The sequence below is a fragment of the Zalophus californianus genome, chromosome 9 (assembly GCF_009762305.2).
Source record: "Zalophus californianus isolate mZalCal1 chromosome 9, mZalCal1.pri.v2, whole genome shotgun sequence".
NCBI classification, from domain to species: Eukaryota; Metazoa; Chordata; class Mammalia; order Carnivora; family Otariidae; genus Zalophus; species Zalophus californianus.
In genome coordinates this window covers 84,426,373-84,452,680 of record NC_045603.1, presented here as the reverse complement: position 1 = coordinate 84,452,680, position 26,308 = coordinate 84,426,373, and the positions used below count along the sequence as shown (strand labels likewise).

General features: G+C 37.2%; 1 protein-coding gene across 8 annotated transcripts in view; it reads right to left on the bottom strand.

The window, feature by feature from the left end:
• ABCC9 (ATP binding cassette subfamily C member 9) overlaps positions 1-26,308 on the bottom strand; it is a 138,092-nt gene that overhangs the window by 71,028 nt on the left and 40,756 nt on the right. For all 8 annotated transcript variants that reach the window (XM_027594393.2, XM_027594391.2, XM_027594395.2 and 5 more), the window contains 4 exons: positions 18,438-18,546; positions 13,810-13,917; positions 7,069-7,141; positions 6,059-6,164 (listed from right to left, as the gene is read on the bottom strand). In XM_027594393.2, the coding sequence (XP_027450194.1) occupies positions 6,059-6,164; positions 7,069-7,141; positions 13,810-13,917; positions 18,438-18,546 (396 nt within the window). The remainder of the gene's footprint in view (positions 1-6,058; positions 6,165-7,068; positions 7,142-13,809; positions 13,918-18,437; positions 18,547-26,308) is intronic.

The window sequence follows — 26,308 nt, the reverse complement described above, 5'->3', positions numbered from 1 at the left end:
AGTAAAGGTTGTTTTTTTTTAATCTACAAAAGGAAGGGGCTAGAGTAGTAGCTGAAGGGGGCTGTAGGTTGAGATTAGATAGACAGAGACAGGATAGAGAGAGAGATAGAGACAGAGATGGGAGAGTGCTGTTTTTCCACAAATAAAAATAGAAAAGAGCCCGGGGTTGGACTAGATGTGAAGCAGATAAAGAGAAAAAGACAACAGGCTTTGGATATAGGATATCTCAGTCTACTAAGGAGACCATCCACATTAGTTACTTAAACAAAATACAGAGGGACCAGGAGAGAAGGTACATTTCAATCTAGCCAGAAGAATAAGAGAAGGCTTTGTCGAAGAGATAATATGTGAGTTGACTAGAAAAAAGTGAGGCTAACAATCTAAGGAAGGGCATTACAGAGGAAATGTGTGCCTCTGGGAAATGCCTGCAATTCAGAGTTACTGGAGCACAACAGTAAGGGTACAGGGATGGCAGGATAAGAGCTTAAGGAGTTAGACAGGGACCAGATCATGAAAGGTCTGGTATAGTATGCAAAGATTTTTAGAATATTTCTTGTATGCTTTGGCCAGTCAATAAAAAAAAAAATTATAAGCAAGAGGTAATTAGATTTTCATGTCAGAAAGGTACATCTCCGTTAGGAGATGTATGAAGTATGTAGTATGAAGTATGAAGAAAGGTGAGGGAGTTATTACAGTGAATAGTTCACAAATGCAATTCTCCTGAACTAGGCAAATTAAAATAGGCATAGGAATGTTAAGGACACACAGAAGGAAAGTGATTGGTTGGGATGTGGGGGCAATGGAGAGAGAGAGAAGAATCTAGGTTGAACCTTTGAGCTCTGACTTGGGCATCCACCAACTGATTTCAGTGGGTGGGGACACAATCCTGCCAAGATACAGGGGAAGTAGGTATTGGAGATGTGAGGGATATGAACTCAGTTTGGATATGTTCCAATATGGTAGCTTATGTAAGACTTTTTGGAGGAGTCATTAGGTCTTCAGAAGAAAGATCTTGGCCAGAAATGTACATTGGTATGCTGTTAATACTTAGGGAAGAACTGAAATCAAAGCTATAAATTAAGGGCCATGTAAAGGAAGAGGGTACTACAGCAGACCACAGAAAGACTGAAGAAGAATTAGAATATTCTTCCCCACTTTCTATCTCCACTACATTGTAGCTCCTTACTTTTTTGACTCATTAATTTTGGTTTATCCTTAAAACATAAGTTCAATTATTATCACTCATTTATGCATTCCCCTAAAAAAGCCTTGTTGACCCCACAGACTCAAGTCAGTTAAGTTACTTATTATTTGTTCTTGTAAAATCCTGTACTTCTTTCTGGCATTTATAAAAATTTAACCAAATAATTACTTATGGAATTATTTTCTTACTTCCTGTGGCCTTCCCTGCTAAGCAGTAAGCTTCAGGAGAACAGGGCCTGACTTGTTTTGCTCAGTTATTTTCCCCTAGCAACTAACACAGTGATCTGCATGTCAAAGATATACTAGTATTAGAGTAAGAAAGATAAAATAGATATGGTTCCTTTTGTAGGTAGACATCTTCCATGAACAAATTAAAAAAAAATCTTGCTCTTTCATTTTCCATAGTCCTTCATAGTCCTTAACTTCTAAACACCACCTCTACAACCTTCTACACAGTGGTAATATGTTTAATCAAATTCAATGGTGGAGGACTATTTTTCTCTTCCAAAATCAATAGAATTATCTCTGACTTCCAACATCAGATCTTATTTGATTACATGAAAATCACCAGGACCACATCCAGACCCATCCTCTACCACTCACTGTGGCAGTGAACAGCACTGAAAGCCACAAAAGAAAACAAAGAGGTCATATGGAAAATCCTTTTCTGGAAAATGGCATAAGATTTCCCTTCTGCATGCAGGATTTGTATGTATTTTCTTTCAAGAGTGAAAATTAAACTTGAGAGCTAGCAACTTTCAAGTATCATGGATGATACTTATGGAATGGGAAAGAGTGACTTTTGCAAGCTAAATTTTAGAACAAGAGCTAGATGTGGACACAAACATGCTGTATTATATATAATCCAGGAATGCTGACTGAATGTGTTATTATTCCTTCATACCAGGCAAAGTCACATGAAAAGGAGTAACTTCTCAATTCACCTGTCTTAGAATAATTGAACCACTGTTATAAAGCTGATTATATCAAGACACTAGAAGATAGAACATCAGCACATATGGGGCCTGACAGGAGGACTGTTAATAGCTTGGGCAAGAGGGAAAGGAAAAGAAAGGGAAACCAAAAACAAATGATATCTGTGTCTCACATGATTACCACACTTATTACACACTCCAGACTCCCTCACTGGAACTGCCCATTAGGTAGAGCAGTTTAGTTCTAGCTCCTAAGATGTCAGTAGGAATTACTATTTATTAAGACAACTAGGGAAGAACAAATTCATTCAGGCAGAACATTTGCTTTTCTTTCTTTCTTTTTTTTTCTTTTCTATTCTTTCTTTCTTTCTTTCAATTTATTTATTTTTAGAGAAGAGGGGAGACAGATCCACACTGAATGCCAAGCCCTTCTCAAGGTTCAAACCCGCAACCCTGAGACCATGACCTGAGCCAAAACCAAGAGTCAGACGCTCAACCGACTGTGCCACCCAGGCACCCCAGGACATTTGCTTTTCAACAAATATTGAGCACACCAAGATGCAGGAGTAAAAACCCTGACATTCTGACAATTTTGGAAAAAATTTTAGTCCCTTCCTTGTCTCTCTCACCTTTCTCTTCTGGGGCTACAACATGGCAGGCTAGGTCAAAGGTAGCAATTTCCAAAGAAACATCTATAGAGGTCTTTGTGTACCTGGTCCTATCCATGTAGGTGTGTCCTAGATGAGCAGCAGTACCTTCTCTCCCACCTAAAGTAAATATTTATCACCACAATAGGGCAAAGTACTTTATTGGACTTTGCTCATGCCAGTCTATGAGAACACATGTAAAAATAAAATTCATGCAACCAGAGATACATGCAATGGTGAAATAATGACAGCAAGGCACTTGATGCCTTATGCTAACATTTAGTTTATTGGAGTTTTTTTTTTTTTTTGAGCTTTCAACAATATCAAACATATAGTACTTCTTAGCATTTGCACGTCATCAACCTATCATTTCCTTTTTAATTTTTTCATTAAAATATAATGTATTATTTGTTTCAGGGGTCCAGGTCTGTGATTCATCAGTCTTACACAATTCACAGTGCTCACCATAGTACATATCCTCCCCAATGTCCATCACCCAGCCACCCCATCCCTCCCACCCCCCTACACTCCAGCAATCCTCAGTTTGTTTCCTGACATTAAAAGTCTCTTATGGTTTGGGAGGGAAAAATGAAACAAGACGAAACCAGAGAGGGAGACAAACCACAATACCGATCATTTCTAAGTTAACTTCACTCTAATAACATTTCTATGCCTTTCCTTATTGGACTAGGCACAACAACATCTTATGGAATGAAGAGTAATTACAAATAACTCTTTAAAAGACGGTCAGTATCTTCTGAATATTCCTGATCCAAAAAAACGTTTTATCAGAGATTAAGGATACCATGGAAGAAAATTAAGTAATTCTTGTAGTTAAAGGAAAATAGAATTTGTGTTAGTTTATTGAATCTCTTAGAGACTTAGTTTTTAAGAGTTGTGTCTCTAAGCCAGTACAAACAGTATTTGAAGAAAATCTCAGTCCTTCTGCCATTAAGAGATGGGATTATTGTCTGTGAAGGCAAATGTTCATAAAAAGATGATTTTTAAATTATGAGGATCTTATACATACTTAGAATTATCTTAAATCCCTTCTTACACCTTCATCCTATTGGCTCCATCTCTAAGATATAATCTTTTTTATTAGCTTTTATTATTAGGATCCATAAGAAAGATTTCTTTTTTTTTTCATAAGAAAGATTTCTTAACCTCAGTTGAGTAACTGTATGTTTTTATCTCTAGTTTCCTTTTTGCCTAGCTTTCATGAAGCTCAGAGTGGAATCTGTGCTCCATGTTTTATAAATACGCAGGACTCTAGTGCATGCATTTCTACCCATTCACATCTCAGATTACTTAAATCTTATTTTTTTGATATCTTTATCTTTATTTTTCAAGCTTTATTATACTATGTTATTTTACTTATTTTTAAAAAATATTTTATTTATTTATTTGAGAGAGAGAGAGCAAGTGGGGAGGGGGAGAGGGGCAAGGAAACTCCCCACTGAGCATGGAGCCTGATGCAGAGCTTATCCCAGGACCCCAAGATCATGATCTGAGCCGGAATCAAGAGTTGGATGCCCAACCGACTGAGCCACCCAGGTGCCCCTAGATTATGTAAAATACTTTCCTAAGTAACATATCATTTATTTATCCATTAACAAAAGATAAAGATATTAATGATAATATTGGAAGTTGATCTGGCCTAAGTGGAATCTTAAATAACACTAGAGAAGACTAGATTAGAAGAACATCCTAGAGGTCTGAAAATAAAATCTCAAGCTTCTTCTGTCACGGTTTCCCATTCTTTCTTTCTGTTTTAATGACAGTGAAACAAAGGTAAAAATAAAACCCAAATAACTTGATTATGGTTGTACATGTCACACAATACAATTTAATCAAGTAAAACCTACTTCTCAAAACCTACAAGATGGAGGGAGATAGTGACAGGGCAGACCGCCTGGTGCCTGACCTTAATGATCACCAGGAACTTGTCATGAAGCAAACTGCAGGTAGCAATTATTTACCAAGCTCTCTTCTGGATATTCACTAAATAGTTTCATGTCTACTGTCTTTTAGGTTGGCCCACCAGGAATAAAATATACACTCAACATTTCTCAGTCTCCTTCTTTTGTCCATGATACCAAATATAGGATGTTTCCAATTCAAATTTCACATCCACACATTTTCTTCTCTTCACTGGAGTTTAACATAGAATCAATTCTAAAAATGCTTTTAAATAGTCTTTACTCACTCTTGAGTAAAGACTTACACACAGATATGTGTGTAAACAGCAGTGGAGTCAGCAGCAATAGAGTTCACAATGGTTGGGTGCAAAATATTAGTAAACATCTACAGATCTAGAGGAAAGTTTCCCAACCTCGACACAACTGAAATTTGGGGCCAGATGATTCCTTGTTGTGTGTGGCTGGGGGAGGGGGAGGGGAGTCCTGTGCACTGTAGAATGTTTAGCAGCAACCCTAGCCTCTACCAACAAGATCAGAAGCAGCCTATTTCCCCAGCGTGACAACCGAAAATATCTCCCCCAGGAGCAAAATCACATCTGGTTGAGAACCACTGGTCTACAATCCAATTTCTTAGATAAGCTGTAGCCAATTTCTTCATAAACTGCTTATGGGGAATCTACTAGGTAGGTTGAACTAAATAAATAGGATTAACTCTTTATTAAACAATTATATAATATTATGGTTCTGAGTCACTTTATTACTGCAATGTGCTTTGAAGACCCCAAGTCAACCGTTCAAATATTCAGAAGAAACCCCATGCTAGATATCTCCTTTTTCATGCCTTTACAGTGACACACCATATCACTCTGACCTACCCATATGTCTCTTACTAGATATTTTTAGGGTTTACTTTAAATTGGGTGTGAAAAGAAATGGTTGATTTCTCAGCCCTTTATGAAGATTTTGGAAAATATTGTTTGGTATTTCTTCACTGAACACCAAACCATTACAGTTCTGTTTGCATTTAAGCTTTCTGAATAATGTCAGTTTTCTATAACTTCTTCTAACACAGGATGAATTTTCAAATTATTTCTTTGAATGTTACCCATTTAACCCATTTAACTTATAACTTTACAATCCCAATCATACTAGTTTATGCTATTTTAAACCTCTGTAATAAACTGTTTTGTAATTTTTAATTTATGACATTAAGGTTTCTACTAAAAAGCTGTACCTATTTCTGAGGGGATCCTCAGATTCCTAACCTAGGAATCTATTGCTCTAATTTCTTCCCTTGGAAGATCATCAGATGTATGACAGAGCAATAGAAACCAATTAAAAATAGACATACTTGCTCCAGTGAACTTTGCCTTCCAGTGTCTGCATCTCACCAAGAATAGCAAGGAGAAGAGAAGACTTCCCACATCCCACTTGGCCCACAATCATGGTCAACTGACCTAGAGAAATCAAAGGATAAGAACAGGAGGACATAGAATCCTCTTTGTAAAATAAAACCAAAATACATTTAGAAAGGCTGATGTTTCAAAATCAATGGCTCACATTTGGTCTCCAGCAATAAGGTATATATTTGGAATATATAACTCCTTTCTCTGATACACAAGTTTTTTTTAAAAAGGAGAGAAAAATTAAAAGATATAGGTCTTGCTTTACTGTTTCCAACTATGAGAATAGCTGACATTAATGAAGAGAGCAATGAAATAATTGCCTAAATAATCTCAATTAGTTTTAATTTTATTATTCAATTCACTCAGGAGAGGGCAGTTTTGACTCAAATTGATAATTGGGATGAAAGGGATTTAGGTTGGCATTAAGACATCTTCTCCAATTTGATACTTTGATATGCATGTAAAATAGAAAAATCCCAACCTATTTGCCATCAGGCCAGGTCAAAAATGTATTTTTATTCAATTACCTAGACATTTTAAATAAAAATTAGTGGGCATTTGAACCTTAAATATCTTGAAAACTTTAGTTGTCTTCAGGGATAGAAAATAATTCTCTTAAATAGTCTTTCTTTATATCCTTTCTCAAACAAAACAAAAAATCAACTACCCCATTATTTAAATGGACAAATCAGCAAATGAGCTGATAACAGCTTATTTGGACAGTAAATAACTTGTCCAAATGTCTATACACTCTGTAGTGAAAAGCAAGTCTTAGCATTTCCAGTCATGTCCAACAATGATACAGTGGCTCATGAGCTACATGGTGCAAATAAACAACTATAAATAATGTTTATAATGTTTAAAAAGTCTATTTTTTTTTTGGTTAAGATCAATTGTCTTGGAAATCCAGGGTTGTGATAATTAACAATTAAAAAATGAGTAACAAATGACTTACCTGTTGGAATTCGAATATCTATATTGGATAATGTAGCTAAACCACTGCCCCATGAAAAGTAACCATTTGTGACCTAGAAAAGAAGAACATATAAATTAAATTATAAAATTATATATATATATTTGGTGTTATAGAATAATTCTGATTAAAATACATTTTCTATTTAGAGCACTGAAAGACTTTCAGTATAAGGTAGAACACACAGTGGTGAAATTCTAATTTAAAGTTGTAGCTATTGAGAGGTATAAATGAAGAACAAAAAAGAATGGAAGTGAAAGGAGGGTCTTTGAATTAGTGATATTATGAAAAGGCTAAAAATTACAATTTTCTCTGAAAATTCAGGATTACTAGATCATTTACATGTGAGCATTCTTAAAAAGCAATCATCCCAAATATTTTTTAATGTAACCCCAACATTGATTACTTTTTCAGTGCTAGGCAATTCCCAGCATCCTGGTGATGCAAGGTATAGAGTGGAAATAATGACAAATTATTCCAACAAAATGATTCTGTTACCAGGAAGAAGGTTTTGTAATAAAGGAGTTTCCTGAACTGTGCGGATTAATCTCTATTCAATGAAGTTAAAACAAACAGTAAAAGGAAGAGTGGAATAAAACACAGCAATGAGGTAACATATACTGGTGGGATAAATCCCAACAACCGGCAAAGATCACAAGACCTACAGTCATCCAAAGCAATCTATTTAACAGGCATGAGGTGGACTTTATAGTTTTAATATTTACAAAGATGGGAAACAAAAGAGGTACAACAGAAGCAAAGGACGGAAGTTGCCTGAAAAGACAAGGTTGCAATTTTCTACGTAGGTTTTCTCTAACTTGTAAAATGCAGCTCATTTAGTAATATCCATCACATAGATCTACATGAAATTAGCCCTGGGAGGAGGGTGGCATGGAAGGGCTGCATTACTGATTGTTTTACATATATTTGCTGAGCACCCACTCTTTGTGAGGTGCTTTGTTTGTATTGATGTGGGCTACAGAAAAGATATAATACCTCCTCTCTACTTGCTTGGAGCTTGTAGCCAGTTGAGTAAATAGACCATGGACAGGAGCAAGTACAGTACAAGACAGTATGGGCTAAGTAACAAATAGAGGGGACAGGCAAATAAGGGTAACAAAAAGAAAACCATTCACAGTTGAGAAAGAAAACCATTTATGTCTGAGATGGGGTTTAAAATTTTTTTTGGAAGAAGTCTTTTAGCTAGTTGTGGAAAATATATTGAATTACAATGAAGGCATTTGGGGGTAAAGACCTACAATACAAATAGGCGCAGGATCAGAAAACTATGAAACATGTTGTGGGAAATAATGACTAGAGCTGGCTGGGTCAGAGGTTTAAGATACTGTGGCTAACTGATAAATGATGCTCCAAAAATTTAAACAGCCTGAAGATCCCTGTTTCTCTGAGGCTCAAGGAGCTGCAAATATAACTAGGTTTGGAAGTGGGCCAGCATGGAACTGAGAAAGGCCCTCCCCGATAATCTTGTGTTTTCAACGAACTGGGAGCGAAGCTTATCTGCAGAGAGAAAAGATCAAACGGGACATGGAAGGAGGTGAGAAGACAGTGCTGAAAGTGGAAGAGCCACGGGAGGCTGAGGAAACTAATGCTGACGGGAGGCACATAAGGGATCACCAGGAACTACTGAGGGGCATCAGAGCGGGGAGATCCTAAATGTGTGGCTCTGCCAACCGGTCCATTGTGTCATTTCCTCTATAGTGCTCGGTAGCCTCTTTCTAGGAGTGTCGAAAGCACGAAGTTGGATTGGTTACGGAAAGTGCTAAAGGACTGAGGGAAAAAGAAGTGGCTCAAGTTGCTGAAGGTCTTGATAAGGTTAAAAAGCAATGTCGGCAAAGGTGAGGCCTGAGAAAGCTGGAAGTAGGGTTCTGGGGTCAGTGACTGCCTGACACAATAGAGTTTAAGATTTTGGAGGAGAGCAGTTCCCAGTGGTGGCCAGGTGTGACCACGGGCAAGGTAGTAGAAATGGAATGAGAGCAGAGTAAGAGATTTCTGGGCTGGGATACTAAAGAGCTGGGCACTTGGAAGTTTAAATCACATCCATGCATGGCACCAAGTAAGCTAGGGAGATGGACAGGGAGCCAGGCCCACAAAGGTAGAAAATGCCAAAACTTCACAAAGGTGTGAGAGATGAAAAGATATGGTCTGAAAGCAGCAGGGAAGGAGCTAGAAGAATGCAGTGTTGCTACACAGAAGTAAAAGAGGGGACAACTTCCGTTCAAGAAGGATGATGGAAGAGGGTCCAAGTTAATCTCTCCTGCGGCAATCTGCACTTCCACTCCCTCCTGCCTTTTACAAAATAGTCTCATGTCTCCACCAGGGTTAAAATCCTAGGTTTCCCTAAATAGTTGTTTGACCTTGGAAAATCAGGCAACATATACATCTTTGCAAAGGTCCATAAAAGGGTAAATACAAAAATGATCATCATAGCATGGTTTGTGATAGAAGGAATATGGAGGCAAAGCCAGTGTCCATTATTAGCGGATAAGGAAAATACAGTGATGTATCCTACAGAACAGAGTAGTGTTGTAAGAAGGAGCAAACCATCATGAAAACATTTCAGGAGACTGAAAGCACATAGATGCTTTTTACAGATTTTACAAGGATATGGGTATCTTTAGGCACATATATTGAGCACATTAGAGCTTGTACCATAAAGGCAGGGGAGTGGTACAGAATAGGAGTGGGGATCAGGGATAAGGGGAAAGAATGTATTAAAACTAAAGGAAGGGAGTGCCTACGTGGCTCAGTTAAGCGTCCGCCTTCAGCTCTGATTGGGATCGAGCCCTGCATCGGGCTCCCTGCTCCACAGGGAGCAAATAAATAAATTAATTAAATAAATAAATAAATAAATAAAATCTTTAAGAAAAAAAGCAAAGGAAGGAATTAGACAGATGCAAGTTACCTATTGCATGACCCATTTATATAAAATATCCAGAACAGATAAATCCGTAAAGACAGAAAGCAGATTGGTGGTTGTCAGAGGCAAGAAAGAGGGGTAAATGGGGAGTGACTGCTTAATGGGTATGGGATTTCCATTTGGGGTGATGAAAATATTTTGCAATGGGAGAGAGGTCGTGGTTGCACAATATCGTGAATGTACTAAATGTCACTGAATTGTTCGCTTTAAAACAGTTAATTTTATGCTATGTGAATTTTACTTCAATAAAATAATTTTTTAAAAATTTAAAGGCAGGACATTACACAGATCATCGTCCATTTCCTCCTGCTGAAAATAAGCAAAAATAAGGAAAAATGCTGAATAAACTGTAGTTTGTAAAGAAGTTCATTAAAACACGGAGTAAGGAAATACCAAGTCCAAGTATAAAGAAAAGGGCTAATTCAGAGCTGTAAGCCCTGAAACACACTAAGCCTCTTTCCCACAAAAGGGACAAGAATAGCTAAGATATTTCAGAAGAAAAACAATAACATATAAGAACTTGTCCTAAAATATGTCAATGTTTATTAGAAAGTTATAATGATCATAGCAGTGGAATCCGGGTGAGAGAAACCGATGAAAAAAAATAATAGAGGCCAGCAATCAGTCCAGACATATAAAGATCCCTGAAGTGTGTATGAGACTACACTGAATGTCAGTGGTGACAGTGACTGATATGAGGAACTGGGACAACCAGATGTCATATACAAAATTAAATCAGAGCTTACTGACTCACTACTGAATGTAGTAAAATTACTGCCACTAAATTTACTACTGCTAAATTTCAACCAAAATTATTTGTTACTGATTTCCCTTCTAGATCACATCCCTACTTCATACCAAACACAAAAATGGATCTGAGGTTGATTCAAGAACTAAAAGTGAAAGGTGTAGCTTCAAAGATTTTAGAAGCTAATATAAATCATCTTCATGACCTTTGGCAGGGAAAGTTTTCTTAAATGAGACGAAAAAACCCAAAGCATCAGCCGTAAGGAAAAGTTATATAAACCAGACTACACTAAAATTAACAACTTCTGATATGATAAAGACAAGCTCCAAATGGAAGAAGAGTTCTGTAACATGTAACTGCCAAAAGAGCTAAAGTATAAAGTATAAAGAAGTAGTACCCAGAATTTTTTAAAGGTGGAGGGAACAAATAAGCTGGCAAGTCACAAAAGAGGAAATCAAAATCCACCTCGCCAATGTATACGTGAAAAGATGCTCAACCTCAGTAGAAATCAGAAAAGTAAATAAAGGAAAATAAAAAGTACAAGATGCAATGGCACCTCCTCACACTACACACTTCGGCAAAATATTGGAAGCACTGGTGAAGATGTGGGGCAACCAGAACTCTCAGCCACCAATGGTGAAAATGTAAATTGGCACAACCACTTGGGGAAACAATTTTCCATTATCTGGGAAAGTTGAGGATGCACAGACCCCGTGACTTGGCAATTGTTCACAATTGCCCCAAATGGAAAAACAACCAAAAGCCCATCAAAAGTAGAACAGACAAATAAATTTCAGCACATTCATACATTGAAATGTTACACAGTAATGAGAATGAATGAAGTACGTCTTCACATGACGATCTGGATTAACTAGACATACATAATGAGCAAAAGAAACAACACACATACACACACACACACACACAAGCACACATTTAAATTTAAAACAACTAAAATATGTTTTTAGGGAGGCATGCATAGCAGGGGTAATCAAGGAAATGATGACGATAAAAGGGTAGCATTGTTTCTTGGAGAGATATGAGAGGGAACAGCAAATGTGTGCATTGGGAGGACCTTCGGAGGGAACCGGTGATGTTCTTTACTTGCTGGTTGCATAGGGGTTCACTTTTTCATTTAATGGTACATATATATTTTATGTACTTTTCTGGAGGCATGTTCTATTTCACAATAAAAAAAAAGATTTCAAAAAGACAAATGAGTTATTACCAACTTGAGAATTTCCACCATGAATAAAAACTTAAAGGCTTGATGGTGGGCCTGAAACTTCAGTGCCCATTGCTAAGCAGTTTTTTGAATTTTTTGTTTTTTGCTTTTTTTTGTGGAGTTTTTTTTTTGGTGCATGAAAGGTCAACTTTAGAAAAACAAATGATAGCCTCTTTTTTTACATTCAAAATAAAAACAAATTTAGTAAGTCACATGGAAAAGATGTATTTTTAGACTCTCACTATATTGACTAGAAAATGTCAATTAAAAAAAACTGATCCTGTTTCTGTAGTCATGTATATATTACTTGTTATGTGGGCATAATTGGAAGTAAGAAGCACAGAAGGCCCTTCCTACTCTCTCATTCCAGACTTTGTCATAGCCTAGTACTTCATACACTATCCACACATTATAATTGTTAAGGAACTACTAGAACTATTGTTTTCAATGATTCCTGAGTCATATTCATAAACACACACACACACACACACACACGCACACACACACACACACACACACACAGCTTTCTGGGAGGTTCTAATGTACAGCCAAGGTTAAGAATCACTAAAACTCCTGGGGCGCCTGGGTGGCTCAGTCGGTTAAGCGTCTACTCAGGTCATGATCCCAGGGTTAAAGGATAAGATCAAGTCCTACATCAGGCTCCTTGCTCCTGCTTCTCCCTCTCCCCCTGCTTGCGGCTCCCCCTGCTATGCTCTCTTTCTCTCTCTGTCAAATAAATAAATAAAATCTTTACAAAAAATTTTTTTTAAATCACTAAAGCTTTTTAAAATTCACGTGACATATTTTGTCTTCAAAACAAGGATGCTAAAATGGCATCCCCACCACAAGATGGGCAAACCATAGCTCAGAGAGGCAAAGTAATTTGCCCAAAAGTCACACATCAAATCGATGGCAGAGTTTGAACATTCGCTTATTCCATCCAACCACACATTTGCTCCAACTGCTAAGTGCCCACTGTGGAACAAGTATTGTGTCAGGCAATACAGAGAGAGAGAAGATCTAAATGTAGCCCTCAGCTCTATGATACCCCGCATGGAGGCTCCCTCACTCTCTGACTGGCCTGGGCAGCACAGGGAGTTGGTTAGCCCAGCAGTGGACACAGTTTTCTAAAAGGGCTAATTTCCAGGACTCTGGCTGCACCAATGTCTGAAAGCCCTTGACTGCTCAGGCATCTGTTCCTGCACACCACTGACCCCCTTTGGACCCACTATCAATCCTCATCTGGTTATCCCCTGGTGGCCTGTTCTACCTAAGCACACTTGCCGGGAGAGTACAAAAGGCTGTTTGAAATGAAATTGGATCAAAGGCACTACTGGGAACCAGGCGGGTGGGGGCGCCGCAGGGCGGTGGTGGGGGACCCACGGTGGGAGGGGGAGGGAATGCATGCACCCCTGGCCTAAAGCCTCTCCTGGTTGAAGACAACTACTATCTAATTTATTTCCTTAAAACCTGGATTTATAATATTGGTGTTCTCTATAAATCAATTTCCTAGGTAGAGGAATGTAAGAGTATGAAAGGAAGTACGTTGGAGACTAGCTTCTAACGCAGATTCCGAAGAAAAGTTCATGTTCCCGTTACTAAAACAGAACTGCTGGAGCAAGAAATGTGGTCAGGAGGCAAAGCAGAGCTGGCAGTGAAATTCATCAGAACACTTTTGGAAAATGTTATGAGGATTGGTGATCACTGTAAAGAGACTTAAAAGACCTGATTTAGGACACTTTTACAGAACGTCACCATAAAAGAGTAACATAAATGTTTCTAGCCATGCAAGAATCCGGGAAATAAAACAACCTTTATTGCAATATCCTCTGTCTCTACAGGACGTAGACGCTGGGTGGATTGCTCATAGCTGTCCAGGTGATATCTTCCAGGCTGCTTCCTGTTTATAGTTTTCGGCTGCTGCGTTCCAAATGGAAAAAAACACAAGTTGAAGCTTTATGAAAAAAAAAAGACGTTTTACTGAACATTAACTCATATTGTTACTTCTCCACTTGAAATTCCAAGAAAAAGAAAGAAGCAAAGCGAATGTGATATTTTAACTCTTTCGATGGCTTCTACAAAAAAAAATAGCAAATAATAACAAAAAGCCTTAAGCTATCATTTTAAACCTAATTCACAAGCCTTTTAAGAAAAATGAAAATACAAAGATGTGGTACTTGCAACAGATGGAACTGAAAGTGCAGAGCCCCAAACTAGGTTTTGGATATTCCTCCTCTAGCTCTCCCGGTAAGTATACCCAGGCAGTAAAAAACAAAGCAGACTAAGTCAGATTAAACTAGAATCTACTTGGGAAGCCATTGAGCTTGTAAATGCTCCAAGAGTACATTCTTGATCACCCTTTGAATCGTGAGGATTTTGAATCTCATACACTCACAGAACTCAGATTGGGCTATACACCACCCAAGGATCCACTGTGGAGTGAGAAAAAACATAAGGATCTCAGATTTTTTTTGTCCAAATACGTATATATATTGTTTCATAAGTATATAAACATATATTGCTGATGTCAGTATAATAGAATGATCTAGTCTTTCTCAAATGTTATAGCATTGTTCCTGGCCAATGGACTAAAGCATCCATTATAAAGAGGATGCTAGCTGAAGTTCGACAGTTTTCCCATACTTAAAAGGAACTTAAGTTAGGTCAGAGAGGGCGCCTGGGTGGCTCAGTTGGTTAGGCGACTGCCTTCGGCTCAGGTCATGATCCTGGAGTCCCGGGATCGAGTCCCACATCGGGCTCCCTGCTCGGCAGGGAATCTGCTTCTCCCTCTGACCCTCTTCCCTCTCATGCCCTCTGTCTCTCATTCTCTCTCTCTCAAATAAATAAATAAAATCTTTAAAAAAAAAGTTAGGTCATAGAAATAGAAATTTCTTATTCTCTAAATTTGACTTCAGTGTTATGCAGTAGAGACAGATGACTAAAGAGAAGGTAGAAAATTCAGCTCTGTAAACCTCTAATATAGAAAAATTCATAATCTCAAAATTTGTGCAAGGAATCTAGTGAACAAGTGTTTCAACAAGAATAATTATCTGTCTTACTTAAATACCTTAGATTTTATGAAGGCTAAGTAATAATATACTTTAAAACTGTTAAATTACCTATAAAAGCAAAGTATTCTAGAACTGTGAAACTTTTTTTTCTTTTGGCCTGGAATTGCAGGTTTAGTTTTTTGAAAAATCCACTAAATTCTACTATGGGAATTAGAAATGTCCTCAAATAATTGGTAATTTAATCCAAACAAGATATTGCTCTTCCAAATTCCATCAATTGTTATATCAACAGAACATCAAATTATCAAATAGTACATTGCTAGGCTACGTGCAAATAAATACACAGATTAAAAAGGTACTGAGAAGAACTGGCAGTGGTTCTGTTGCATAGAAAATACTAAATGCATTTTAACTTAAAAAAAATAGCAAGAGTGTTCCTGAAATTTTAGTTCTGTTTTTCTTTTCACAATCTCACAGATGACCCTGGAAGTATGTTGCATGAGAGTGGAAAGTCGGTATCCTTCAAGCTAAGTGTATCTTCCTCACAAGACAGGTCTATGCCTTTACATAAATCCTCTGTCTTCTAGAGTCTTTAATTCTATAGTACTATTGCCCCAGAGGTCTAAAAGGAATGACGTCACGTTCTTCACAAAACTAAGAAGAGGGTGGGAGAAGGAGATGTGTTGACAGAGATTTGAGTCGGAGTTCCACAGATGTAATTTGAAGAGACTTTGGCTCTAGAATGTCACTAATTCTCCATGGAGATTCTACAGCCAAAACCACTTAACTCTAAGCTTTTACAGAATACATAGCATCTTAAGCTCTCAAGAAGAAGTTTCCATTAGTGTTATTTTCAAACACACAGCTTTTTTCATTCCATTTTAAAAAGTTTGTCGTTTGTGGTTTGGCCCATCAGCAGTGATGAATGACCCTGAAAGACATCAGAAGTCCAGTCTGGTTTCAATAACCCTGAAGATATTGAATACATTCGAAGGGGATTCTTTTTTCCTTCCAAAAACCTTTTCTCAGTTCAATTTTTCTTCTATCCCTCATCTCATACAAAAGGTTCTTCAGATTTCCCTAACTCCACAAACTTGACCTCCTACATCCTCATTCTTGAGGTCATCCACTGCTCATCCCCTCATCTCTGAAAGATGACCTCATAAGTTCTCTGGTAATCTCTTATAATCCAAAGGATGACAACACTGGTTCTAATCAAGTACGTGACCTTCCTGCTGCCTCAAAGTATAGACACTCTATAATGTATTCTTGTCTTTGTGTCCATGTCCACACAATAGCAAACTAACACTTTGAGGCACGGTTACTCCAGTGTATACATGCATGGGTGGTATCTCCTTCTCAGCCAAAATCACACTGGCTCAATAAAATAACAGAGAGTAAAGTAAAACTCCAGAAAAGCAGAAGAAAACAGCAAGTCTAAATATAGCTGAGTGCTCATCTCAACTATTTTTAGCAGTTTTAAACATGATGTAGAGAAAAATTTAATATAGATTGACTTCCTGGTAAACAGACTTTCCAAGCCTCAATTAATTCCAGTCAGAAGATTGCATGTGTAATTTTATTTGGTTATGAAAATAGTAAATATATTCATATTTTTGTCTAATAGTAAGACAAATAACTAATATTAATTATAACATGACCCACTTTAGAACAGTATCTTTCTATTTTATTGTTATGAAACATACATATTACTTTCAAAGACTTCTTTCAGAATTTTACAGACACACCTTTCAAGAAAGTGATGTGATCCAGTCTCATTGATTTAAATATCTAATGGCTAATGACTTTTAAACTTATATCTCCAATGCTGACTTCTCTTCTTAGATGTCAGTGAATATCTCAAAATTATCAGGTGCAAATATACCTCTTGATTCTACCTCAACACCGGTCCACTCACATCTTAGCCTCCCTATCCAGTCTATCAGCAAGTCTTTATCAACTCAACCTAAAAAATAGTACACTGAATTAGATCACTTTCTCATAATGTCCACTGCAACTGTCACAAAAACTAATTCTAACCATCTTCATTTCTTGCCTATGTTGTTGTAATAATCTTCTTACTGATCTATCTGTTCTACTCTTGTTTCCACTGATTACTCAGCCCAGTAGCCAAAGTGATCTTTTAAAATATAACCAAAATTGGGGAGCCTGGGTGGTTCAGTCATTAAACATCCAACTCTTGATCTCAGCTCAGGTCTTGATCTCAGGGTCCCGAGTTCAAACTTCACGAATAGATAGATAGATAGATAGATAGATAACCAAAATTCTATTAGTCCCTACTTTAAAACCCTCCTATGGTTTCCTATTGCCTGTCAATACAATCCGACCCTCAATCCTTGTTCTTACCCTGTCTTATTTCTCCATTCTTCACCAGGCTTCAACCAAAGTGTTTCTCTGTTCCTTGAGCACACCAAATTCATTCCCACCTCAAGGTCTTTGCATCTCCTGGTTCTCTGCTTGAAATGCTTTCTTCCCCCAATCTTTGCTGAACAGGTATGTACTCTTCATTCAGGTCTCAGCCCAAATGCCAGCTCTTCAGAGGGGGCCTTTCTGGGAAATGATCACCCAGCTTCCAGTATTCCACTCACTCTCTCGTACCCCTATTTTATTTTCTTCCCAAAGTGAAATTATCTCACTTTTTAAAACCTGTTTATCATCTGACTCCTGCCTTAAAAAAGCTAACTGTGACAAAGAGGAGCTTGTTTGCCTTGTTCATAGCTATATCCCTGAAGTACAGGGTAGCCAATAAGCCAATAAGAAACACAGGCAAATATATGGTCCATGTCATATTACATGTAATACATGACAAAATAATATTGAACATGTTTCCAGGATGTATGTAGATATTGAGTAAATATTTGTGTAATGGATGAATAAACTGGAACAGGAATTATAAGACTCAGGTTTTAATTCTGGCTCTGCTGCTTACTAAGTTTATGACTTTATTCAAGCCACAAAATACACAAACTCAATATATTCAGCTGGAAGATAAAAATAAGGTGATATAATGTTATATTGAGTGAATCAAAAGATATAATGCATCAAAAGCACTTTTTAAACTAAAAAGTATAATACCCTAAAAGGTATTAAAAGAATATGGTGTGGGAGTTGTTAAGCTTAGTTAGCATTATTTTCGTATAAAGTTTGGGGCAGACAACCTTTTAACTTTTTTTTCAGTTGAACATGTGCTGTCCCTCTTGGAATAATTCTTTGATGATTTCTAATGACAAACCTTATACAACTGTTTATGAATTTTAGACTATTGAAGTTTGTTGTAGAAGCAGGTGGCAATTTTTTATATAGGTTAAAAGTGGAGCTTACAATTTCTTTTAACTGCACTCGCTTAAAATCATCAAATATTGGGACTGTTACCTATTCACAGCTTCAATAATAAGAAAAAACACTTACCACTCCAGTGTGTTTCTTACAAGACTCAAAAGGAAGAGAACCTTCACCAGTTCGCCAACTATCCTCACCAATCTCATCACTCAAGAGAAACTCATTCAGTTTTTGAACACTGCAAAAACCAACCAAACAAAAAAAGGGTTAAAAATAAAACCACCAACAACGAAGTTCTACCAAAATAAACAAGCATTTCCCTCACTCATTATCATGTTGAGCAAGCCACCTCTGAGAGTCATTTCTCAAGACCAACTGGGAATTCAGCTCCGAGGAACAAGCATCCTAACTAAATTGCCCAAGAATGATGGACTCCCAGGACCTGGGACTTTCAGTGCTAAAACTAGAATCATCTCAGGAACACCAGGAACAATTTGTCACCCCTTGAATGCAGCCAGATTTTTTTGCACTTTTTTTTTCAATTATGTCTCTTGTCAAAGACAGTAGAGTTGAGAAGGAATTTGAAACAGAATGGTTAAAAATAATAATGCCAATGAGGGAAGTACCCATTATTCTAATTTTACAAATGAGGAGAAATAAGTTATAGAGAAGCTAAATAGCCTGCTTAAAAGCATTTAGCATATAACACACAGCTCTGGGGTCCATGACCATTCTGCTATCTTGCTTAAGCACTATACACTACACATATTTTCTGAACCTGGCAAGAAGATGGGCCTCTACAGAGTTGCTGTTCGGTGTTGACAAAGGACCAACAGCATCAGCGTCACCTGGAGCTTACCAGAGACTCTCAGGCCCCATCCAAGACCTACTAAGTCAAAATATTCATTTTCACAAGATCCAGAAATGCTTCATAAACACATTACCGTTTGAGAAGCCTGGCTCTAGAAGAGTGGTTTGCAAACATCCTTTATTATGGTCTCCTTGGGCAGGGCACAAGACTCCTTGGCCCACCTACCCCCCCTATTCTAACTTTTTCAAACCAATTATAGAATCAGGAGCAGAAAGAAAGAACCAAGGAAACAACAACATGATTTGAAAACATCCTCCTATAAATAAAATAACATGTTAAAGGAAGTTGCAAAAGAAATGCTCCTTTTAGCATCCTAGGATGCTGAAGGTGAACAAACTAAATTGGCACATGCAGCATCAACCACAGGGGATATATTGCCTGTGGTAGGAAACTAGAAAATAAAGATTTGAAACAAAAAATTTCTTTGTATTTTTTTTCATTTGAACTTGTAGTCAAGTGCCTCCAAAAAGGTCTGCAAAGCTTTTTGTGTGTGTGCATATGTTTGTAGTGTGTGTGTGTGTGTGTGTGTGTGTGTGTGTGTGTGTGTGTGTGGAGACAGACTAATAAAATGAAGAAAAGTAGTAACTCGGTCTTTTGCCTATAATCTTTAAGCCCGGTGGCCTCGCATGCCATAGAAACTGCTTCTTTTCATTGGAAACAGAAAGGTGAATAAATTCCGTTGCAGCACTCTAATTATAGATAATTATATATATTATATTATATATAATAATATAATTATTAGCTTCCAAACTGCATTTACAGAGAACTAAAAAAAGATAATTGTTTAAGAAGAATTTTGGTTGAATAATACTCCATATGTATATACTACATTTTATTTATTTATTTATTCATCCACTGATGGACATTTGGGTTGTTTCCACTTTTTGGCTACCGTGAATGATGCTGCTATGAACCTGGGCATACAAATATCTATCCAAGTTCCTGCCGCTTTGAATTTTGGGTGGGGATATATCCAGAAGTGGAACAGCTGCATCGAATGCTAATTCTATGTTGAATTTTTTGAGGAACCACCATACTGTTTTCAACAGCACCTGCACCAGCGTTCTGCAATTCCTGATACAATATAATAGAGTTATAACATGGATGAACCTTGAAGACATTATGCTAAGTAAATAAACCAGGCACAAACCGCCCCCCCCAAATAGCGTATGAGTCTACCTACATGAGGTACCTAGAAGAGTCAAATTCATAGAGACTGAAAGCTAGTGGTGGTTTCCAGGGGCTGGGAGGAGAGGCAATTTTTATTGTTTAATGAATATAGATTCTAATTTGAGGAGATGAAGAGGTTCCAGAATGGATTGTGGTGATGGTTGCACAACAATGTGTATGTACTTAATGTGTCTGAACTATACACATAAAATGGCTTAAATGGCACATTTTATGTTATGTATGTTTTACTGCTGTTTAAAAAAGAATTTCAGACTCCTCAAAAGAAAGAAAGAAAGAAAGAAAGAAAGAAAGAAAGAAAGAAAGAAAGAAAGAAAGAAAGAAAGAAAGAAAGAAAGAAAGAAAAAGAAAGAATGAAAGAAAAAGAAGCTTCAGTTTGTGTACTTTCTTTGAGTCTTTGTCAGCAAATACTGACCATATAGACTGGAAAGCCAACATTAGAAATGCCTTATGAAATGGCCATTTATTTATCTTAAATGACAGGTATTTATTCTTTGCTTTTTTAAATTTTATTTTATTATGTTATGTTAATCACCATACATTACATCATTAGTTTTTGATGTAGTGTTCCATGATTCGTTGTTTGCGTATAACATCCAGTGCTCCAAATTGAGGTATAATTGACATATATTAGTTTCAGGTGTACAACATAATGATTCAGTATTTGTATATATTGCAATCTGATCAGCACAATAGGTCTAGCTAACATTGTTACCATAGTTAGAATTGTTTTTCTTGGAATAGGAATGTCTAAGATCTACCTCAAAAGTAGTAGTGAAAGATCTTCTTTACCTTTGTAGATTTTAGCTGTCATTCTGTTCTTATATTTTGAAGAGCGGATTTTAATGAACACAGCTTTGCCATTCTAAGGAATACCTTTTAAACAATCTCATACTATGTCTTTGCACACAAAGTCCGGGAGTCAGGCTCTTTTGCCTTTCTAACTCTATATCTAGCTGCTCCTGGCACATATTACTCAATGAATGTTTGCTGAATAAATCAAAGAAGGAATAAACCAATGACTCAGACATTTAAATATAAAGTCCGTTGATTCAACTCTCCATTTCACTTTTCTAATACACACACAAATCTTACTGAAGCTTTTATGGAATTAATGAGCCCCATTCTTGCTAAACATCAGGAAGCAATGGTCTCTGAGCATAACAGGGGCATAAAGAGAACTTTTTTTCCTCTCTATAACATCCCACTTTGGAACTCCAATTACAAGGACTATTGGAGGACCTCAAGATGAATACTTCCCCGAACCTCCTCTTCCTTTCTCTTCCCCTGCCTTCATCATTTGAGGCTGAGGGTCCCTTGCACTGCTATTTTTGTCATTTTTTTACTATCTCTCCCATTACACTGTGAACTCCTTAAGAACAAAGATTTTCATCTTCAGAATCTAGCCCAATGTCAAAAATACAACATAGTAATTTCTCAAGAAATGTCTGGTGAATGAATAAATGGGTAATACAAAAAGCATTTCCTATTCATATGATGTCCTTTCAGAAATCACTGAGGCAAAGCAATTATGGAAAATGCATGAATCCTGACCAAGGGTAAAGTAATTTCCACCATGCTGCCAGGGTTATATATTAAAAATCCAAATCTGTTTATGCAGCATTCCTCTCCTTAAAATAAAAAATGGCACCCTTTTGCCTTCTGCATCCCTAGCATCATTTCCAGGCTGTTCAGGATTTTACTCTCCAGCTTCATCCCCTTTCACTTTCCACATCAGAACCTGTCACCAATTACACTCAACTATGTTTAGTCCCCTAAATGTACTAAGATCTCTCACCTACTTACTCACCCTTTCCCCCTGAATACATTGCTCTCTCGGCTTCAAAATCGTTTCCCTTTTTCTTCAACTGACCAAGTCCTAGCTACTTTTTAAGATCTTATGAAGGAGCCACTAACTCTTTTAAATCTTCACTGACCAGACTGTCCGCCTTTTCACTCAATGAGCTTCAGTGACCCTCATATATGGGCCTATGGTATTCTGTGTAGAGCTCTGTAAATAACTTAACACACCATATTGTACTTAGTTTCCCCTCCTGGTCTCTCCAACTAGACTGCAGTTTCCCTGTGGATTTCATTCTACCTTTCATCTTTGCAATTCTTAATACTTTGTAATGTACCCAAAGTATTAACAAGTGAATGTAGACCCACAGAAGATATCTCTCTGAAGCACAGAATGGAGATTAATAAAATGGGAGTAAATTAGTAAAATGGAAATTGGTAAAGTATCTAAAATATTTAGGCAATGTGCCAGGCACTGTTCATATACTATCTCATTTAATTGTTTCAATCGCCATAAGCAGGAGCTATTATTGTGCTCATTTAAGTAAGTGAGGAAGCTGAGCTATAGAGACACAAAATGACGTGCTGGAGGTTGAACAATGAGTACTCTAAGGCCGTACTAGGATTTGACAGCAGATGTATTTGATACCAACCAATTTCCTAGCCTGCCTCCACCATCTTTTTGGTCAGTGTTTTACTATTTTCTCGTGTGTTTGGATAATTCATACCAGTCTTGAAGGTTTTAGCTACACATGCTATTTTTTCACTTTTCAAGTTTCACTTTGGGTGTTTAGATAAAGCTTGAGTACCTTGGACAGGTGCTATTATGTTAATTGGGAATAAGTGACTTTGTTGCTGGCAATTATGTGCTTTTCTTATAAGAACTATAACATTTTTGTAAACAGGGACCAGAGGTTGAAGTACTCATGCTCTATGATAAATATCAATAACAATTTATTTGATCAAATGTAACTGTCCTGGACTAGCCAAGCATACGTTCCTTTGGGAGGTATATGAGAGAAAGGATAAAAAGTTATTTTCCAACAAAGCAAAGGATTGGTTTTACACATTTTACTCTTGGCAAATAACATCTTTGGACATAGATATTGCATCATACATCAAATACCAGAAACCTTCACTGAAATTATTTATATAAGAATACAACATATCAACTTATATTCTCCTCCAGAAAAGCAAAAACACATATATTATTTCCTTACAAATAAAGCAAAGTGGGAAAATGAGGCAAGCATTTTGGAAAATCACTCTTACTCTGTATTTTAATATTTTAGATAATAGTGACTTTTCCTACTTCTCCTCATTTCGTGACTCCGTTTTTGCAAATGTAGACTGGAATACGATACATAAAATGTCCAGAAAACTCAAACGGTGTGGAATGTAGGGTTGTAAGAAGATATCCTGAATCATATCTGCCTCTTTCTTCCCTTTTATTATGTATACATGGGGTCCTGCCCATTGAGCACCATGAAGACCATTTTGGCTAACAAACTAAACATTTTTAAAAGAAAGTATAGAATTTTCATGTAGGAAAGAATTTTACATGGCATGGAATTTTCCTACATTAGAAAAGTTTGTAAGTCTCTTACAGGCATGTGTAACGCAAGTTTGGGAGTATGTTGCACCCCCTTCTAGCCCACCAAATCTCTGAAGCAAAGAACTTATGACTTCCACGGTCCTGAAGAAGAGGTTTCAAAATCAGCTCACCAAAATCTCCGATTATAAACAGGCTGCTCAGCTCGTTGTGGGCCAACTGGCATCAAAGACCTGTCACGGGTTCCCAGGCACAGAAGGAAATGCCAAACCCAGTCAATACTGGGAAAAAGCTCATTTGGGTAGAATCAGCACACGGTGGGGAAAAGGCCTGGCTCCTCTGTTGACCAGTCATCTCTGTAGGACCCACAAATCAACCACTGAGACTCATTTTAGAGAAGCAAGTTTTTATAAGCTGATTCTATTTAGCCTATGGCTTGGGAAATCGGGAGCTGAGCCCTGAAAACAGACTGGTCTTTATCAAACTGTCAAATGCCTTTCCCTGGAACGTAAAGAAAAAAGAGTGCTATGCAGAAATACACAGTGAATATTATCCACTCTCAACTTCACCAGCATTTATTGCAGCAGGATTGTATACTATGGAGTGGGAGGGCACGCCTAGGTTTTTTGGTGGGGTTTTTTTTCTGTTTTTTTTTCTTTTTCACATAAACTTTTTAAGTCCTTCTGATGCTTGGTAACCCCCTGATTTCAGAGAAGTTATTTGTTACAAGTCATCAACTAAATGTTTTTATCCCCACTTAAGATACAAAGTCAAATTCCAATTAAAAATGAAACCATGAGAGGGACAGCTATGAAATGGAGAAAATGAAACTAAGGACCAAAATAGCAGACTTTGGCCATTCATCAATTTTATTGTTTGAAGTAGCTTCCCTTCCAGAGCACTGCCTAATTTGGAAGTGGCGCTATGAAAATCAGTCCACGTTCTGTACAACTGTTTCAAGAGGCAGAACAGTAAGAAAAGAAAAGGAGGCAGACGAGGCCAGAGAGTCTGACCCTTAAACTCTAACAGCTCCAGAATTGGTTACCCATGACATAACCTACAGAACAGGTTATGTAATCACATAATAAAGATCTTATGAAGGAGCCACTAACTCCTTCCTAACAAAATCATTTTGTGATACTGTTATAACCAATCAGAACTTCAGTTTATAGTAAGATAATGCACATGCATCTTCCTGTTGTTTGGGACTGAGCCATTGTTAAACCAGTATAAAAAATTGTCCAAAACTGAAGATTCTGGTATTTTAAATGTCAAATACTAGTTTTCTTCATAATACATAGCCATTGGGAAAACTATCTCATTTTAAAAGACCTTACAAGAAAAATTAATTAATTAATTTAAAAAAATAAAAGCCCTTACAAAAAAATGTTCAACATTGCTATCAGTGGCAACACCAGGCTTCATGTATTTAAGGCTTCTGTTTTCCAGTTTTCCTTAGTATTGTAACATCTTGACATTTCTTTCAAAGGCCAGGTGTGATAATGACTGCTTATGAAACATGCTGGGGTTTTATGAAGTTTATGAGATCTTATAGCATAAGCGAAATACTACTTGAAGACTTCCCTGTTCTTAATAGGGTATCAGACACCGTAGACTGTGGCACATACAGCATTATATAATATAGTATAATAAATTTTGGTCACATACTTATTTATATAATGCAAGAAAAGTGGTGGGAAAATGGTCATTATCATATCACATCTATTTTTATTGTTGTGCATTGTAGGAATCTATAAGTCTGAGACAAAGTATACACTGGTTAAAAAAACGAGAGAAGCATATTTAAAATGAGCAAAATGTGGAGGGGTTTTGTAAAGTCTTTCCATTGGCAGAAGCCATGAGCCTTACTTAAATTTTTTCCCAGTTAAATTAAAATTAAAACAGTAAATATGTGTTGATGGGAACATTGCCCATCACTATAACTGCAAAGATAAACTGACACAGCTTTACTGGAAAATATTATGGCCATTTTCATTTAAAAAAAATCTTAAAAATGGGGGAGCCTCGGTGGCTCAGTCATTAAGTGTCCAACTCTTGGTTTCGGCTCATGTCGTGATCTTGCAGTCATGGGACTGAGCCCCACATAGGGCTCTGCACTCAGTGCAGAGTCTGTTTCAGATTCTCTCTCCCTCTCCCTCTCTCTCACTTTCTCTCTCTCTCAAATAAATAAAATCTTTAAAAAATTTTTTGAAAATGTGTACAAATCTTGACCTACCACTCTTTAAAAGCAACATAGCAATATTCATTAGGAACCTTAAAAATGAATCATGGAAGGGGCACCTGGGTGGCTCAGTTAGTTAAGCGACTGCCTTCGGCTCAGGTCATGATCCTGGAGTCCTGGGATCGAGTCCCACATCAGGCTCCCTGCTCAGCAGGGAGTCTGCTTCTCCCTCTGACCCTCCTCCCTTTCATGCTCTCTGTCTCTCATTCTCTCTCTCTCAAATAAATAAATAAAATCTTTAAAAAAATGAATCATGGAACACTACATCAAAAACTAATGATGTAATGTATGGTTATTAACATAACATAATAAAATTTTTTAAAAAAAGAGGTAATCCCAGGAGGAAA